This window comes from Panthera leo, chromosome A1 (assembly GCF_018350215.1).
Source record: "Panthera leo isolate Ple1 chromosome A1, P.leo_Ple1_pat1.1, whole genome shotgun sequence".
NCBI lineage: Eukaryota > Metazoa > Chordata > Mammalia > Carnivora > Felidae > Panthera > Panthera leo.
In genome coordinates this window covers 197161958-197182237 of record NC_056679.1, presented here as the reverse complement: position 1 = coordinate 197182237, position 20280 = coordinate 197161958, and the positions used below count along the sequence as shown (strand labels likewise).

Sequence of the window (20280 nt, the reverse complement as noted above, 5' to 3'; positions counted from 1 at the left end):
AAATCAGACTCCTCAGCTCATTGTTGCATAAGGTATTTGCCTCTCCTGCCAAGGAAGAAAAGCTATCAGCACCGCACTCGTGAAGAGATGAGCTATGCTGCTGCTGAACAGGTCGAAGTAGAGACGAAAACACCCCTCCTGTTGAAACTCCATCTCTCGAGAAAAACAAAGGCCCTTCTCTCGACCCCTCCCCTTTCTTGGAGACCACCCGGTGCCCATTTTTAATGGAAAGAGGAATTTGTTGCCCCCAAAGGGAAGCGTTGAAAAGGGACCGTTAAGGGATATTTCTTTGTCAGGGACGGGTGGCACAATCTAGAGGAGCGATGAAGAAAGTTTGACTATGGTCAGGAGGGACTTTTCACAACTGCCGCCATCTCATTTCACGACACAGAACAAAAGCACTATGTGGCATTCAGAGAGTGGATGGGAAGTGGGGAGAAGGAAGGTCAAGGGCGGCAAGAAGTGACTGCAGATAATAGAGATCCTTATACTTGCTGTGCTGTATAAACTCGTTGTTAAAACCAATTTGCTTACTAGAAATTCGCCATCGAATCAAAGAATGTGGAAGCTAGAAGTGCTTTGGAAAGAATTCAATCCAGAATCTACCTGAACAATTTTTAAGATCTCTTTCAGGTCTAAATCAGGCTGGGTTTTTTTAAACCTCAGAATCCATTTTTTTAAACAAAAATAACTTGGAAGGCCCGAGAGTTAATAACGGCTACTAGTTGGGGGCCGGGGAGCTTATCGTGAATCAGACCGTCTGAGCTCATATAGTCTACACAATTGCCCTCTGAGGCAGGAGCTATTCTTATCACTTTTTGCAAAGGATGAAACTGACACACAGAAAAATAAAGTCGGTGGTTAGGAAGTGGTACAGCAGGATGTAAAAAGAGCTTCTCTAGTTCAAGCTGAATTGAGGGAGGGGCAGGGATGAGAGTGCTGTGGTCTGCCACCTACATTTGTCCCCACAACTCAGGTCAACCCGGTGATGAGAAGGCCAGGAGCTAACGTGAACGGCTCAAGGTGGCACCACCAGTTCGTGGCAGAACGGGCACGAAAGCTCTGTCCCGACACCAGGCCCAGGACTCTTTCCATGACACTGACTCTGCACCTCTCTGGCCTGACTTCCAGATTCTCCCAGACCATGAGAGCAGCCATCCTCAAAAGAGCACCTAGCTGAAATCTACAACTAAACTTAGCTGAGGTTAAAAAAAAAAAAAAAAAATTACAGGATTTCAAATCTCTGTAGAACCCTTACATTTTACACAGGATTTCCTGAACTCGCTATTTCATTTAGCGACATGCTCAGAATGACACAGCTAGAAAGCGGTCAAGCTGAGACAGAAACTGTGATCTTCTGCCTGTGTGCCTGTTGCCTCATAGCTGATCTGCTAATGGCCTGAGTCCCAGCTATTTAGAAAGAGTCCAAGACGCCTCACAAATTACATTAGGGTTTCCCTGGCATGGAAATTGGGTTAGAATGGTAGGACTTCTAGAAATAGGGCAGGCTGAGCTGCTCCACAGGGGGCAACTCTCACCCACATACACAGACAAATCCTAGATAAAACGTGACATGGATGAATATTCTCATACATTCTTTAACCTGAAAGGAAGCAAAGGAAATGCCTGGGAGCCAGAAACAAAAGGAGAAACCAAAGTCAAGTTGAGAAGCCAGAGCAGATGGCCCCGAGACCCCAGGGGTTCTCAGCTGGGATACTTGCCCTCAGAGTTGGGGCTCACCTTACAATGCCACACAGGGACAGGAGATGTGACTTTGGGTCTATGTGAAGCCGGGAAGCTGAATTGAGCTCCCTACATAGCTTTGAGCTCCCTTTGAGCCTGAAGTCTGGAAGAACTACAACTTCTGTAAAGAGGAGATGGGAAAACTTGCCTGCCAACAACACACTTTCCATCTGTGTGAGTCTCTGGGAAAAATCAAACACCTGGACTCACACCATTAGAAGGTGTGGGCTCTGAATTACACTGTACAATGGAGGTATCAGAGTCAGAGAGCTTAACATTGAAAAACCAGCTCTGGACCTTGAGTTTCCTTGAGTTCCTAAGTTTTCAAGGAAAACAAATGCCAAAACTGCTCTACTTGGATGTTTTCTTCAGTCCGGCTTCATGCAGAGACCATGTTTTAAAATGTTGGGAATTCGTTCACGTAACCAAAAATACAAACGCGAGGAAAGGAGCCACGGACAAAGAGTGCCAGCAGGTGCACAAATAGGTAAATGAACACTACAAAAGCTAGAAATAGCAACACCCTAAAGAGTAATTTATAATAGGCATGGTTAACATGATGAAATAAAAGACTGAATAGAAGCTACAGAGAAAATATGAACCTGGTCAGTAGCAACAAGTATATGTGAAAAATAGCAAAATACAAATTCTAGACATGAAAATAAAGGCATGGACACTTAGGACGACATGAGTTGAGTTAAACAGCAGGTTTAGTCTCAGCAGAGGAGAGATTTAGTGAAACTGAAGACGGTTCTGAGGAAATCACCCAGAATGCACCTAGAAGAACAAAAAGATGAAAAATGGAAAAGAACCGATTAAGCGAGATTGAAGATAGAATGGCAAGTCCAACATACCTCTGATAGGAATATTCCGGAAGAGAGACTAAAAAGAATGAGAGAGAGGCAATATTCAAAGGGAGAATGACTGAGAATTTTCCAGAATTGAAGAAAGACATGAGTCTTCAAATTGAAGAAGTACACCACGTCCTAAGCAAAATAAATAAAAATAATAAAAATTTTAACATGACTTCCATTTCTTTAGGGTTATTGGTCTTTTCATGTTTCCCGTTTCTCCTAATCCTTCTTTCTGGGTTCAACGATCTATTACTTGACTGTTCGATTTACAGGATGAAAGTTAAACAGAAAAGATAAGGGCATAAATTAATGAAATAAAAACAAATAAAGTAGAAGAAAATAATAAAGGTAAATGTGAAATTAGTGAAATAGAAAACAAAGAAACAATAAAGATGGTCAACATCAGAAAAATTGTTTCTGAGGATTAATAAAATGGACAAAACCCTGGCAAAACAGATTTGAAATTTTATATTAATAGCTATTTTCCCCTCCACTTTGAAGGCTATTCTATACTCAGCTAAATTATCATTCACAAGTATATTTTAAGTATATTTAAGACAAACAAGGACTGAAGACTGAGAGTAGTTACAACTCACAGATCTCCAATGAAATAACTACTAAAAGATACATGATGTGAGCAAGGGAGTGGACACCTTGCGATAAATATGTAACAGAAAAATCACATTTAAGTATATCATAGTACAAAACATTAGTAAGAATAACCTTAAAAAAATGAGAAAAAAAGGTGCCTACCTGCCAAGAAATGGCTGTGAGATTAACAGCAAATTTATCATCAGCAAAAATAGATGCCACAAGAAATGGAATTATAGGGACACCCGGGTGGCTCAGTCAGTTAAGTGTCTTACTTCGGCTCAGGTCATGATCTCACGGTTCGTGTTTGAGCCCCAAGTTGGGTTCTATGCTGACAGCTCAGAGCCTGGAAACTGCTTCAGATTCTGTGTCTCCCTCTCTCTCTGCCTCTCCCCCACTCATACTCTGTCTCTCTCACAAAAATAAATAAATATTTTTTTAAAATTCTTTAATAAAAAAAAGGCAGAGATAAACAATATGAAGTATAAAAAAGGGGATGTAAGAAACAGAATTTTTCAAACTTCTAATACTATGAAATACTGGCTTTACTCTTATGTTCTTTTATCTGATACTGAGTGCATTAATTTTTCAGTTTTGCTTATTTTTTAATTTACACATTTCAATGTATACATTTCCTTTAAGTAACACTTTGGTGAAATGAACTATATCTACTATAATGTGAATATCCTAAATTTACCCTATCAACTGAAAAAAAGCCCAGTTACAGGAAAAAAAAACCATTTATATACATTTTTAAATACACAAAACTCTAGTATGTTGTTGTTGTTGTTGTTGTTTTTGCAAGGGAACATCTATTCCTAAAATGTACCAGAATAAGGACTGGAAGGATACATATCAAATTCAAATAGAGTCTGCCCCTGGGGTAAGAATCAGGACCAGAAGGCAAAAGTCAGAAGGAGTAAAAAGGGTCTTCAGTTATATCTAAAGACATTTTTCCCTCAACACACACACACACACACACACACACACACACACACACACACACCAAATACTCTTTAAAAACACAAAATCAAAAGAAAAGAATGGTCTGGCATTCTGTCACCATCAGAAGCTTTTAAATCTCTAAAGGCACTCTGGCCAAAACAAATACCATGTCTATTTAGACAGAATGCCTGCCCCCACGTTTTAAGAACTGGTTTTCCAGCTGCTGTTGCTGTGAAACTAGGTAGCTGATAATGAAATATGTGCTGTTAAAAAAAGGAAACCCTCAACTTTGCCTCCTTGGAAAAACAGGATCCCTTTCCCGTGTGTCAGAGGCACAGACCAAACCTGTCTCACAAAACAGCTTCTGTGAAATTTCACTCTTAATTGTCCCAATCTGGTTAAATAAATACAGTTGGATGGATGCATGGACGGATGATGGATGGATGGGAGGGAGGGAGGATGGATGGATGGATGGATGGATGGATGGATGGATGGTTGGATGGATGAGTGGATGAATGAATGAATGGATGGATGGATGAATTAATGAATGAATGAATGTACTCTTTAGGGAGTAATATACTAGCACAGGGAGGGAGACCATGGGAAGAGGAAGGACACCAGCAAATGCTAGACCTTCTTCAGAAACCTGATACCACATGAGTACAGACTAAGAGTGACACCCAGTGGCCAGACCACCTGCATAACACACAGGATGATTCCCAGGACCTCCACACCCTGACTGTTGCTTGTGACCAGGTGGTTTATGGACTTTGACTCTCATTGCTGTGATTTAGGGAGGTCTGTAATCTAGGGAGTGCTTTGGGGGGAGAGGGGGTGTGATAAGCCACTCCCCCCGCCCCGCTCCTTCTTCCCTCTCTCCCTGTCTCCTGGCTCACTTTCCCCTTCCCTACCCAATATGTAGTCTCTAGTGATGGGGTCCCACAGGTGACGAGGTAGAGAGGCCATCAGAAGACACTAGAAACAAGGAGAATTTCTCATGCCACCACTTCAATACAGGGGGTTATGTTCTTCATGGTGAGAGTGGACCCAACGAAGTCAGCTAAAATGTGGTAATCAAATTAATTTAGAGGTACAAGTACCATTTGGGGCAAGGTACGAGGTACAGAAGTCCCATAATGTATGAAATCTGACACATTGCCCCCGACATCTTATTCAAACTGCTTCTCAAAGATTACCCATGGCAGTAACAGCACTAGTAAGAGTCAATGCGTATTGGTCATATACACACACACACTGTGCCACGCACCATTCCAAGTGCTTTACATGTACAGTATTAGCTCATGTTACCTCCTGACAACCCTATGGGCAAGTACTAACATTGTATGCATTTTACAGTTGAGATACCTGAGGCATAGAGACACCGATGGACATATCCAAGGTCCTGAAGCTGGGAAGCTAGCGGAGGCACACAATGTGCTCACATATCCATAAATGCCTCTCAGGCAGTCTGGCTCTGGAATTCTGATCACCGAGCTATGCTGCCTCCCGATGACCAGTGACCTCCCCATGGTCACAGACCTCTCAGTGACCAGTGACCTCTCAACAGTCAATCCCAAGGGCCTTTCAGCAGGCAGCCCTGCTTTACCGCTTTGCAGCCTGCAACAGTGTTCATGATCTCCCCACCTCCCTTCCTCCCTCCGCCTCATCTTGCCCCTTTGTTCCTTCGTCTCCTTTGCTACATTTCTTCTTCCTCTGCGCTGTAAATTGTTCTTCCCCACCAAATCTCAGTGCTCTTTATTCTTTCTCCCTCTTACCAGGACCTCAGCTGCAGAACTGTGTTGCTGAAAAAAGAACGCTAGCTTTAACATCAGGATTCTGGGGATCCAGACGCGGAGCCTTGGGTTCAGCCCTTTCACTCCTAGGGTCCGCACTAGCCCCCACGGTAAATGAGGGGGTGGCTTGAGCAGTGTTCTCATTGTGGCTGCATATTAGCCCCACCTGGGGAACTTCCATAACCATGGCTGCCCAGGGCCCACCTGCACCAATGAGATAGAATCTCTGGGGGCAGAACACAAGCATCCATATTTATAAAGCTCTTGGAATCTCTAAATTCCTGTTGACTGGTCCACAGCAGTGACCTCTGCTCTCCGTTCCTTCCACCCCTTCCTAAGTGCCAGCCTCAGCATTCTCACTGGTCTCCTGCCTCGAGCTTCTCCCCTGCCCATGCACACCTCGCTCAAAGCCATGGTTAAAGAAGTTCCAGGCACATCATTTGTCACCCTTTCTCAGAGACACTCACTGGCTCCCCGTTCTCTGCCAGTTAAAGGACACAGGCCCCTGCACAGGCATTCTCCGTCTACCACCTCATGGCCACGTCATGCCCCGCCGAGTCTTTGCCACACCAGTGCTCTCCTGATGACCTGCTTCTCAATGAGCAGGAGCCATTCCTCAAGCATCCCCCTCACTTTTCCTACCTGTGTTCACATTTCTCCATTTCCATCAGTTGAAATATCTTGCATCATACAAAGCTGGCTCAAATACTGCCTATTTCATGAGAGTTCTCCGAACACCCTTTTCCTCCTTATAAACTCCCATTCACTCCATAATCCTTTAGGGGCTCAGTGAGTCTCTTCCTTGATTAGACTCACTTGGATTCCCACATTTCTGTGTAGGGAAAACGACCTTCTGTCTCTTCTCCCTATAAAGGTCAGGGCTTAGAAGGAGATTTTGCCCTTCTTCCACTCTCTTCGGTGGCTCTTTCACACAAGGGAAGGGATTCCAGTCCGAGTGTTCAGGGCCTTCAATAATCCTTGAGCCACGTTTTCCCTGTGTCTCAATGTGGCAGCCAACTCTGTTCCTTCTGGTACTTTCTGGGCCCAGGCTTCCTACTGTTTCTTATCCTCATGCAGGAAGGCCAACCCAGGGAGACTGGTCAATATTCCTGCTGCTCATTGGTCACACGATCTGTTTCTCAGAACCAGCCCTCTAGACTCCAGACAGAAACGAGTATAAGATGCACTCTACCATCATGGCCAACACTGTTGCCACACAATTAGCTTTCAGCAGGTAAACCTCCATGGGAGGATCTCTCCTTTCCCTGAGCTGTAATCTATAGGTCCCTGTGCGAGCCCTTCCCTAATGGGGCCCCTTGATTGGATGGGTAAGTGGCAGAATACAAGAGACAACACCACACCTGCAGGGATGACAGCAGGCCCTTCACCTTGGGGCCGTGCTTCTCTCCTTACAGGAAGGCCTTCATGACCATCTGCTGAACGGAACTGACCTGACTCATTCTTGATCACTCATCCTCCCCTTCCCATCAGCCCTGGGGACAGCCTTGGTGGTCAGAATGCGCTCTTCCGGCTCTGTCTTGCCAGGGAACCCTGGAGCTCATCTCAATCCCGTTCAGGATGGGGTGGGGCCACTGGGAAGGCACCCGCTCCAGGATCCCAGAGGGCCTCTCTGCCATACTCACACTGGGGAGTAAGACTCAGGATCTATGTTCCTGGTGGGGACAAAGCCCACTTCTCCTGAGCGTGTCGACTTTCCAATGAACCACTGAAGCCCAGGGATGACAAAGCCGATGATCTCGATGCTTTCTCCCTGGTGAAAATTCAGCTCATCCTTTTCTTCCCTCTCATATTCTTTCCAGGCCTTACATTTTCCTCTGCCTGTGGGGAGATAACATCCATGTCAACTAAATAAGGCAGAAACTGCTTCCAGCATACTATGAAATGAAGGGTCCCCAGAATTTAGAATTTCAAGAACCAATAAAATCGTCTCCCCACCACACCCCCCTCCCCACCAAAAAAAAAAAAAGAAAGAAAGAAAGAAATTGGCAGGAATGACACAGGGTAACTGGCTTTTAACTTTGCCAAACTAGGACATTCAAAGAAAGGAACTACCATCCACTGTCACCTTCACTTTACAAAAGAAATGATGTATTAACAAATGCAGGAAAGATCATCTCAGAATACTGGATATACGCTAAAACTGAATAAAGTTCACTCATGGCAAGCTGAAAAGCTTCCTATATCATCCTGCTATGTCTGATTTGCCATTATCACGTAAATACTTTGTCATGCTTAGCACAAATTGACAGACCAGTGTGAAAAACATTGTGGGATCTCTCCATTTCCTTCCAACTCCTTTGGCCACTATGAGCCTCAGTCTCCCCAACTGTACAATGGGAATAATAAGAATGCTTGCCTCATAAATATTAGGAAAAGCCAAAGAGATTACATGCCCAATGCCTGGTACCTAATCAACCCTCCATAAATGTTAGCCTCGTGTCACCGGTGAACAGAAAACCGCTCAGGACCCAGAGGGATTTGGAAGACTTCCCTTCTGACGATGGTCATTACTCAGCTTGATGAGTTTCCCAGCTAAGATCTAGTAATGACATATTTATAAGCTCCGCACCGTCCAGTTTACAAAGTACTAATTAAGCCCATTTTCTCAGATCCTCCCCAGAGTCCCAAGGGGATCAGAATCCCCTTTTTATAGGTTAAAAGGTGGAAGCACAGAGAGGGTATGTGATTTGTCCAAGGAACTCAGTCTCTCAAGTTCTGGTTAACACTTCTTTCCGCTAATCCTGCTTTGCTTGAAATGATGGTTTTTGTGTGTCTTAGTTTTGGTATTTGCGTTAGCTGTTCTGCTGAAGCTACTGGCTTTTTTTTTTTTTTTTTTTTTTTTTTTTTGGCCCCTGACATTTTTGATCAAGTTATTATCAGCTGTGTGTTCAAGGTCAGAAATTCCCACCACTTCGTGGGTTGATGGGATCTGTAGTGTGTTAAACACCTGCAGCGCGAAAAAACTATACTAAGAGATTTTCAGATGTCCTTTGGTGGATTTCTCATGATATTCGAAGTCAGTTTTATGGTAACATTGTACTCATTAGGAACTTGTGGCACAGTAAGCTTGTGAACCGACGGAGATCACGCTGGTCTTAAGGTGTGGAGTCAGAATCTGAACCCAGAGCAGACGTCACAGCCCTGTATTCATAACTCCAGGGAATGCTTGTACTGCCTCAGATAGCTGAAAATCTTATTTATGGTCAACTGATTGATTAGATCTAATGTCTGGGTTCCATAATTCCCTGCATTTCTTTTTATAAAGTGCTATTTGGGAAAAAAAAATAATAAAGTGTCATTGGAGCTCAGAGCTTATAAAATTGCACTTGGGCTAAGTTGGTTGGGAGTGGGGAGGGGCTCTAAGGGTGAAGATGAACGGAATCATATTTCAGACACTTAGAAAACATTACAGTTCATTTCCAGTAGATACATATATACTTATAGCTACATGTGTGTATGTGTATTTACGTGTACTCACATCCCTACACATGCGTACAGAGATTACTTAGAATATACGCATATATACATAATACATAATATTGCATATATATGTAAATATATATAGACTTCATTTCTCTATTCAACAAATATTTACTGACTATATCCATTGTGTGCCAGGCATTCTGACTCTTCCTACATTCAAGACCCATTTCATCTAACTTTAAGGGAAATTGGAAAAACGTTTTGACCAGAGATTGAGAACAGGCAGCCTGCGGCCCACATGTGGCCCACACCAGGCTGCTTATTCACCCATATGTCTTTAAATCCCTATGGTCCCTACCCCTCCCCTACCTCTCCCATTCAGGCCCTCTCTGCCCCTGGGAGCATTTGTATCAATAGTCCTGGGTTGAGACTTCTCATTTCACAGGCAAGGAAACCCAGGTTATAGAGAGCAACCACTTTCTCCAAGTCCAGGGAGCAGCAGAGGCTAAACAGGAATTCCCATCAATGGACTCCAAACTTGCAGATAAAGTTAGGAGGCAGGGCGATATGATCTCTCCGACAATACCGTCTTCAACTCAGCCATACCGATCTGATAGGAGCCTGTCCAATCCCTCTTCCTGGAAAAGCCACAGCTTCCTGGGTAGTTCTTTAGGAACCATCTGCCAATGGAAACGCGGGGTTTGCAAACACAGATTTCAAAAAACTGACAACAGCGAGCAGAATAGTCCGTTAAAATAACAATGAGGGTGATAATGGGTAAGTATCATGGTTATTATTCCTATTATAATGATGACCGACATTTATTGGGCATTTAGGCACTGTGAAAAGGAGAGGAATTCAGCAGGCCTGGGATGATTTTTTTGGCCAGTGAAATAACTAACAAGGGATCCCTTTCCATTATCACTGTCAAATTCTCTGCCAGAGCCAACCACACGGTCCACAGCCTGGGATCGTGCATATTGTCACTCGGTATGTGACAATCTCCCGGTAGGGATTTTCAAACTTTAGTATGGAACACATCCTCTTACGTTCAAAGGGAGCTTATATAAAATGCAAATTCCTGAATCTAATCCTAATAGAGTCTGAAGATGGCCAGGGGGGCACTGAATTTATAGTAAATCCCCAGATGATTCTGATACAAATGGTCCCCAGCCCCCACATTGAGAAACATTGCATTTGGAGATCAGGCAGTAGGTTTCCTCTTAGGTACAATGTCCATCTGAAATTTTGAGTTGTCTCCAGTTTCATCAAGTTGTGCAAATTTTGACCATTAAAAAGAAATGACAAAAGACAAAAAACCATCCAGGTTTTCTTCCCTCCCTGGCACCATAGATGCCCATATGTGCAAAAATGTCTCCTCTGTTCTGCTCAGACCTCAGTTCTGCTCTGGGACCTCAGTTCTAGTGCAGACCTCAGTTCTGCTCTGGGACCCACTCCCAAGATGCAGGTGGCTACTCACTGGTGGAAAGGGAGCGGCAGAGGTTCCAGGGCTGACACGGGCACCAGGCCCCGCTGACCAGTCACCAGGGACACGCCCTCCCACTCGGATCCACCTTCAACTATTTTCACGGAGATTAACTCCTTCTTCCAAAGTGTCAGATACTCCCCTTCCTTCTCAGGCGGCTGAGCCACAGAGCACATGGCTCTGCAGAAGAAGTGGCCTGTAGATAATGAGAAAAGCCCCTCCAAGGAGTAGAAGGAAGTGAAAAGGGATTATCACACAACGTAACATTTCTAACAGAAGCTGAAATACTTTTCTTCCTGGGAGTCAAGGACACAGCCAAGGGAGAGGCATCCCAGAGAGACTTTGGGATCCCAGAAGAACTGTACCGGGGGGGGGGGGGGGGAAAGCCACTGAGAGGGAAGGCACTTAAATTAGACACCACAAGCTCTGAGTAATTTGTGAGAATAAGGTTTAATTGGGACTTTGCCTTGAAAAAAAAAAATGAAACAAAAATTAATGAAAATACATTTAACGGAATTTCAGTTACAATTGCAAGCTTCTGCTTAACCTGAGGACCAGAAAAGAATAAGTTGATTTGGGCGAATATAATTTCTGCAACTAGATTTTACAGTAGCACAGTATGACATTCTTTCCTTCCATTGTGATTTGTGCAATGCAATCATAAACAGCATCATTTTGCAAAAGATTCTATGCAAATCTGGCTTTTTCACTGTGTCTGTGACGTCATCAGTTGTTAACTGATTGGTTGTAGCCCTGCTCAGATTCCTCCTTGTAAACAGATCAGCCGGTGCTCCAAGAAGTTCCCTGACACCATTTTCCTCAATTTCATAAAATCTTGTGGGGTTTGTAAGATCTGCAATTTTATTTCACAATCCAATCATATATATTTTAAAAAGGGATTCTTACTCTCGGATGCACATTAGTATTGTCTGGGCAACTTTCAAAAAATACCAAAGCCTGGCTCCTACCTCTGGAGATTTAATTGGCCCTGGTGGAGCCCTGGCATGGGCGTCTTCTAAAAATTCCCCAAGTGGTTCTAACACCAGAAAATCAGTGAGACTGACAAATATAGCTGTTCATGGGATGTCAGTGTCAAACCAAGAGATATGTTTGGAGTAATATTATAACAGGTGGGTTCTTTATGAATATTCTCACCTTTGAATGATTTTTGCCTCTCTGTGTATCCTAATTACTTCAAGGACGCTGATAATAAATATCCACATAAAAGCCCATTCCACCCCACTCCAAGCTCACCTTCCTGTATCAGAAGTCCCAGGTATATTGTTTCCAGGTGTTTCTCATCCACGGAAACTTGGACCTCTGTATCTTCCACCAATCTGCAGTTGAGCCAGTACTTATGGTCAAAGAGGAGATGTTCCAGACATGCAGATACATAGCCTAAGAAATCAAGCCAACAAGATTCCTGGACAACGTGATTTCTGCCATTAGCTGAGCCCAGGAAAGGTTGAGAAAGCTCCTTTTGGAAGTTCCTTCTTGGACTTCCATCCTCAACCTGACCCCATTTAACTGGCATTAGAAGAGCATAGAGAGGTAGCTAGAAAATTTCTAGAGTGAACTGATTCTTCTCAGCATCTGTTGGGAAATACGTTCCCAACACGTTTTGGGTCACCATAAATGTGCAATGAGCTGACCAAACCTAATTACCTTTTTCTAATACATCCATGGAGAAATCTCCAAGATCATAATTTGGACCCTGGGAGGTCCTGGTCACCCACCCCCTTCAAGTTTTCCTGACTTGAGTTTCAAATTTCTATGTCCCAGATGATGCAGTGGCTGGTGGGCTGCCCATGACCCACAAAGGAGTCAGGATTTTCTTTAACATCCCCTCTCTGACCCTCTCCATCAGTCATGCTCAGTATGGTCTCCCTTGTTAAAACCAGACTGGAAACTCTGCAAATTGCAACTATGGGTAATAATTCACACACGCCTATAAATGTGAATGACTTATGTTAAAATTTTGCTTCTGTTTGAGACTGCCTCTTTCTTAAGATGCAAAAACCTGTTTTTTTCCATTCTGACTCTCCATTATACCTGCTTAGGCCTCGTGTGTTTTCTATAATTGTGCATCTTGTACTTTAATTGCACATAAGTCACCTGGGGATCATATTAAAATACAGATGCTGGGCCAGTTGGTCTGGGATGGGTGCTGGGATTCCACTTTTCTAACAAGCTCTACATGAGGCCAATGTTGCTGGTCCATGGAGTACACCTTAAACTGGAGGTGGGTCTCTAAATGATCACAGGAGATGAACAGTATGGAGAACAGAAAGTCGCCATGACTACCAGGGAAGCTATACCTTCTAGCCAAGAGCCATCTTGACCCCTCCCTCCCTCCACAAGGCCATTTCCTAGAAAACCCTGCAGTCTGAGTCCCCTTTAGCAGATAACTTCCCATCCCTTTCTTTGACCCTTTTACAAAAACGTGGGCTACAGTATCCAGAGCTTTACTATTCTGAGCAGCTACTCTGATCTTACTGAAGACTGGTTTCCTTTTTTTTTCAAAACCATCAATCTGTATCTCTCCCAGCCCTTTGAATTTAGTAGATCACTAAGAACTTCCTGCTAGTTGATTGATTATCTGAGAAAGTAGTCTCTTCCTGAAATCGAAGAAATGTGGCACATAGCATTTGAGGGTAGTAGTCAATATTTGCCTTAGATTTAGTTCCAGGTAGTTTGTGACATTTCAAAAGTTAACCATCCACGTTAGGGCTCTACCTCTTTCAGTTATCAGAGCTGGGCCAATTCCCCAATGTCAAGCCCTACATATTGGCTGAACTTTGATGTAGTTACATCCTCCACCTGCTTGCTCCACATCATACCTAAGTTCAAGTAGGTGGAAAACTTCCAGATTTCCTCCATGGTCTTGAAGGTGATGAGGAACTGAGCCTTCTGGGACTGGATACCCACCAACCTGGCTGAGAGGTCCTGGGTAAAGAGAACAGTGAGAAGACCTGGGGTGACAGCGTCTTGTTAATGATCTCATAGACACGCAAAATGCTTCGTATGAATTTCTTGATTGTGGCATTGATTTGTTTTTATATCACCAAAAAAAAAAAAAAAAAAAAAAAAAGGGAAACAACCTAAATGTCCATCAATAGGAGACTGGTGAATTATGATTCATCCACACAATGGAATATTATAATATTACTCAGCCATAAAAAAGAATGAGGAAATTCTTGGTGCTCTGACACAGCTCCAAATATATGCTGCTAGATGGAACAACAGCCACAACAGAAAGAAAGCAAAGTGCAAAGAATACCTTTTGTGTTTAAAAAAAAAAAAAAAAAAAAAAAAAAAAAAAAAAAAGGTGTATAAGGGAAGGGGAAGGATAGATAATAGAAGGCACCTTGAAAGAAACTTTGATTGTGAATCTATGTCTAATGAGTATTTTCATAAAGCTGACAGAAAAACCAAATTACACAGAAACAAAAATCATCCACAATCCCCCCTCCTAGAGATCATCGATGTTAACACCCTTGCGTATTAACTCTGAATCCTTTTTCCTCTCCGTGAGTTTGGAAGTAACTATTTTTATATAAGTAGAATTACATTATGTAAGTTGTTTTGTAATCTTTTGTAACTAAATAATATTTTGTGAACCAGCTCCCTTGTCATTAAATAATCTGCATTCTTCTTAATGGTTACATATGTCATTGCTACATTAATATAATTAATTCTTAACATTGCCTTATGGTTAGACATTTGAGTTGTTTTCATTTTCTTACCATCCTAAACAGTACCGTGATAAACATCCTAGAGTTAAATCTTTGTACACATCTTTGATAGTCTTGACGCAAGTTATTCTGAGATGTGCATTTGGGAATGCAGACATTCATGTTTTCAATCCTAAAATGCAGGGGCCAGACTGCCCTCCAGAAAGGCTGTGCTAGGCCAGTTTGCATGCTCCCCTACCCCAGTTTTTTTCAATAACTGAGAAAACAGGCCTGAACCACTATGCAGACTTGATTTTCCCTTAAAATCTTTTTTCTGTTTCTTGTCCAAGCTTCTACAGTTGACTATAAGGACTGATGGCCAGAACATCCTTTCTCCCCCAAGCCAGGTCCTGCCATCAAAGATCAACCCCCGGAATACTGTTCTGGGAGAACCCCGTGGAAAGAAGAGGATAGAAAGAGAGGATATCTAGCCTGTGGATAGAAGAGAAGAGGACAGGAGAGAGAAAGAGCCCTCAGGTCAACAAAGTCAAAACGCTGGGGTTCTCCCATACCAGGCCCCAGGAGTCCCCAGATCCTTGGAGGATGTCGATCCTGTTGCTCAGGGAACGGGCTCTAGATAAAAATTGATTTCTGGGAGATTCATCAATTGTCAGGCACCTCACAAAGATCTTTATGAACATTGCCTCATTTACTCCCAATAACCCTGTGAAAAGAGTACGATTACACTACTGAATACGTTCTAAGATGCACATTTCCCACATTTGACCATTTCTGAAACAAGAGAGAAGGAAGCACGGCATCATACTTAATTGGCAGTATTTCTTTTCTTTCCTTTGAGGCATATAAGATGTTGGTGCGTTTTATAATCAAATGGCACCTCAGATTTAATAGAAAATGGCCCTCTCCACGTCAAGAAGGGCCAGGCACAGACAGGTTAAGCAATCTGCCCATGGTCACCTGTGTGTGTGCCGTGGCACCTTGGCTGGAGCTGAGATCCAGCTGACTCCAGGTCTCAGTTCTGGCACACAAGTTTGCCTGGCTCAATCCTCAACCCAGCAGACCACCTGGCTCAATCAAACCCAGCTCTTGCCCACGCCGAGAGTGACTCAAATTTTAAAAAAACTATGGTGCCAGTTAGCAGCTCGTGCCTCCAAGTTTCTGAATTCTGGAAATTAAAAAAAAAAAACAAAACACTACTATTTATAATTTATCTACTATTTATGGAGTATATACCACCACCCAAGCAAAGCCAAGCTCTCTACAGATACTGACTCACTGACTCCTCCCAACAAACCAAACACTTTCTTTCTTTTTTTTTTTATACGTGACAGATTAATAGAACACATTTCCCTTTATAATTTGTATCAAATTAATTCAGGGACTGTAAAAATAACAAGAACATATTAGTTTATTACATAAGGTAATATTCTCTTTATCCCACCTCTAGTTGCAACAGTTTTTAACCATTTCTGACTTTGGCTCTCCTAGTAAGTCCCTCCTAAGCTGTAAATAATTTGGCCATACCCTTCTTCCTTGGTGTAACAACTGAAGATACTAGCTACCCACTATGAAAGAGGACGAATTGGTTTTTTACTTCAATGCCTTTTTCCCTCCGATTCTAAAATGTATAGTTACTAATTTTTGATTGGCAATTTTGGTAATTTAAAAAAATACATACTTATTGGTTACCAGTGTTGAGGAAAGGGGACAGAGGAGAGTTATTGTTTAGTAGGTACAGAGCTTCCATTTGGGATGATGGAAAAGTTCTGGAATGAACAGTGATGATGGTTGCATAACAATGTGAGTGCACTTAATGTCACCGAATTACACACTGAAAATAATTAAAGTTGAGAGTTTATGTTATGCATATTTTATCACAATAAAAAACAATAAAATTCCAATCAAAAAAATTAATTTCATTTTTTTTTAAAGCATACTTGATAGATATCATAACGATTCCCATCCTACACAGGTAAGTAACTTGTAGAAGGTCAAACAAATAACAGTGGCAGATTTGAAACCGTTTTCTCTGACTCTGCAACTCCTCGCCAGCTTCGGAGTGCTGCCTATTCTTGTTGGGCAGAAAATATGTACATTTTCATTCATTGTTTCCTTCAGTCAGCCCTGTTCTTGAGGGCCTACTTTGTTCCCGACACTGTCCCAGGTGCTGGTGAACCTTGCAGCGGCCGGACAAACACAAGGCAGGCTCAGAATCGCACCCCTCCATCCAAGCTCACCTTAAACAGTGCACGCACCTCCTGGTCCTCATTCTCCAGCGCCCAGAGCCGCCTCCTGGCTGCTTCCTGCAGGGGGCCGTTTACACACCTCCTGGAGCGGCTCTTCACACTGAAGGAGAGGGTCAGATCTTAAAGAGAAGAGAGAGAGAAATGCAATCAGGTCAGGCTGGAAATGCAATAAAAGGGAAGAAAGAATTAGATGAGGCCCAATGCTTCCCACACCTAAACCTTAAATTGGTATCCTCATTAATTAGAGATTACAAGTACTCCTAACTACCTAACAATCTTCTGAGCACCTTTTGAAAAATGTCCCCCAAGGCAGAAAAGAAAAAGAAAAGGCTGAAGCCCCAGCATGTTCTGGAATCCCAGGAGTTGCTGTTGGTTATTCCTGCTTTGAACAAGGTATATTTCTACGCTGCCTGGCACTGAATGCCGATACAAACAGGTAGACATATATTGCCTCCTGTGAATGATTTGTGAAAGTTTTGAACAAATACCAACTTATCCATTCATAGGGAAATGTATTAATATGTCAAATGTATGATATGTCATAGATATTATGTACTTTATATACTATGCATACACCATACGTTTTTCTCTAAACCATTTCTTTCTAATAATGTTTCTATTAATGTTTGTCAGGGTAACTGGTAATGTATTAAAGTCTACCTTTAATTTCTTCAGAATGCACATTTATTCAACCACTATTGTGAGCAGAGGCTGCTTCAGGCACTGGGGTATCACAGGAACAAAATAGACACGGTCCCTGTTCTCACAGAGCTTGTATTCTAGGCAAGTAACCCATTCGGTGAACACAATAATTTCGGAGGGAGAAAAGTGCTACAAACTAAACGCAATCAGGCGAACAGACAGAGGGACCAAGCACTTGGAGGCTGAGGTATGCCTTTGAATAGTGTTGTGAGGAAAGGTCACGCTGAGGAGGTTCATCTTATAACCGAACTTTGCCACATGCCTTCTTTAGACAATAAGTAGCCATCTTGTTAATAATTAGCAAACTCAAGGAGCCAAAAAGGCATTGGACTGCATAACCATGGAGGTCTCTCTTCTAATCCTAACTTGCAGGGACTTTGCAAATCCCTGAGCACTTTAAAGACGGCCCCTCTCATGCTGACCTGGGTAACACAAGGCAGCCTGGAATCCTACCTGTAAGAGGCCCATTTTTAAACTAGAAGTCCTGAAAATGTTGTGGCTGCCGATTGGCTCCAACAGGACACGCCCAACTGACCTGACATTGGTATGAACTGCGGGTGGATGTGTGTTCCACTCCGTTCCTCCCTGGCCTGCGATCTAATCTCATCCAAGCCGTCCATCTTCAGCAGCCGAGCGGATCCAGTCTTCTGGGAGCCTCACTGATCAGCGCGCTGACCTCTCGGAGGAGGCAGGAGGCGAAGCCCAGGGAGGCGGAGTCACACAGACCTGGGCTCAAGGCTGGGCTCCGCGCTGGCTAACTGCCATGCCCAACAGTTAATTACCTCTCTACACTTGACTTTTCTCACTAGCAAAATGACTTGTCGAATAACCTATCTCACACAGCTTTTAAGAGGCTTACAAATGAGATTATGCATATAAAGCTTTTTGTTCAGGGCCTCCAACATAGCAAATACTCACTTAACACCTTAAACGCTGGCTCTTGACCCTCACAAACTTCCCACCCCCACCCCAGTGCTACAGCAATTCCTGATCTCTCTGCTCTCATCTTGTCACACCTGTAATCAACCTTGACTCTGACTGATTCTGGGATGCCTTTTTGCCAAGCCCATCGCTCCTGTCCTTCCAAAGCCTGACCCAAACTCCCTTCCAGAATCTCTTGCAATAGCCCCGAACGAATGACAGTCCTTTCAGTGGGGATCTCCTTGCCCTGCATATGGATCCGTGGATGTGTCACTCAAAAGACCGGATTTAAATAAGCAAACTGCTTTTGAGATCCCAACAGGTGAGAGCCATCCGTGAGAGCCTCCTGTCTGGGATCCTACAGTGCCCTCAGCATGACCAGACTGGGTAATAGATCAAGTTCACTCCAGCGTTAGTGTGAAGTGCATTTTGTCATTTTTTAAAAATCTTTCTGAAAACTGGTCGTTTAATCATGCTAATGTATCTGATTGATTTTGTCTACGCCTCTTCTGCATAAAGGAGAGATTGGCAGCTGGAGTAAAGTGTCCCCTTCTCACTCCGTGACTTTCCTGGAAACAGCGTCATGGAGGAAAACACTGAAAGATGGAAGAGACCAGCCCCGGTTGGATAAATTTCACCTACACGTACCCTCTGTTCATTGGCCTTCGTGCATCGAGAAGGCAAAATGCTGACTCCACTGCCTTCAGGAAACAACAGATGGCAAGTTACCTTTTTTTCCAGAATGGCCCAAGCTGACAGACAAATAAGCAGACTGACACAAGAACAAGAAAGGGCAAGGTTTTTCTCATCGTCAGCCCAGCAGCTGGACAGAATTGAAAAAATAATAATAATAAAAATAAAGAACCCGTAATGACAAGTAAGCAATATCCATTTACCTAGTTCATGTCGCTTGTAACATTCATAATGCAAATCTTTTTCGCAAATCTAACACTTGTATGCCAGACAGGAGCACATGCTTGGAGTGGCAGTGAAGCATGGTGGTTATGAACAAGGACCCAGGTTTGATTGCTTTTCTCGTCACCTACTAGCTTTGCAGTGGTGGGGAAGTTGCCTTTCTCTCTGGGACTCTGCCACCTTTGCAATGGGGAGTTTGGCGGCACCTCCTAGAGGTGAGCACGTGAGAATGAGACGCGATCACTTAGCACATGCTTGACACACGATTTGCCCTCAAAAAAGGTCCCTGATGATAATATACTTTCTTTAGTATAGCAAACATATATGGAGCTCCTAATACGTGCTGGATCATGAAGAGCTTTGAGTGTCAGTCTGAGAAGCTTTAACTTAATCCTGCAGGCAATGGAGAGAGCACCGGAAGATTTGTGAGCAAGTGAATGTCACAGTCAAGCCCATGCCCACAACGATGCATTTTGTGGTGGTGCCTAGAAAGGATAAGAGGAAGGGAGCTTGCAGATGGGAGACATAAGGAGGTTACTGTGGTATTCGACATGGATAATATTTGTTTCAACAAATAGGGCTTCTCTTTAGGGTTTAAATACCTGGAGTCATATTCTGTGACAGGAAACATTTTTCCTTGTCTTCAGATGAGGCTATAACCTCACTCGATATGGTTGGATCCTTGGAAGGAGTTTCTTTACCTGGAGGAGAGCAAGTGAAAGATCATTTGTGTGGGTGTAAGCAAGATAGAAGCATGGACTGTAAGTCCTTGTCAAGTGACAATTTTTTTCTCCAGGGCTGGTGGCATAGAAGAATTCTCACTGCTTGCACCATTACCTTGTAATTATTTAGTACTCAAATGTTATCAAAGACCTGTCACACATGCTCCCTCAATCCTGCAGTTGCCTGGGTGCCCCTGTTTTATTTAAAATAAACAGGGGCGCC

General features: G+C 43.2%; 1 protein-coding gene across 8 annotated transcripts in view; it reads right to left on the bottom strand.

Moving 5' to 3' along the window:
* Nucleotides 1-20280, bottom strand: part of SH3TC2 (SH3 domain and tetratricopeptide repeats 2) — an 89926-nt gene that overhangs the window by 23505 nt on the left and 46141 nt on the right. For 5 of the 8 annotated variants that reach the window (XR_006205651.1, XM_042949748.1, XM_042949704.1 and 2 more), the window contains exons 2-8: nucleotides 19938-20036; nucleotides 16789-16916; nucleotides 13697-13802; nucleotides 12111-12254; nucleotides 10851-11052; nucleotides 9977-10050; nucleotides 7570-7765 (exon numbers count right to left, since the gene is read on the bottom strand). Coding sequence is in view for 7 of the 8 variants with exons in the window: in XM_042949704.1 (XP_042805638.1) it covers nucleotides 7570-7765; nucleotides 9977-10050; nucleotides 10851-11052; nucleotides 12111-12254; nucleotides 13697-13802; nucleotides 16789-16916; nucleotides 19938-20036 (949 nt within the window). In the remaining variant the exon portion in view is untranslated. Of the gene's footprint in view, nucleotides 1-7569; nucleotides 7766-9976; nucleotides 10051-10850; nucleotides 11075-12110; nucleotides 12255-13696; nucleotides 13803-16788; nucleotides 16917-18034; nucleotides 18657-19149; nucleotides 19244-19937; nucleotides 20037-20280 lie in introns of those variants that run through there. The other 3 variants (XM_042949756.1, XM_042949728.1, XM_042949765.1) reach the window with 3 other exon arrangements.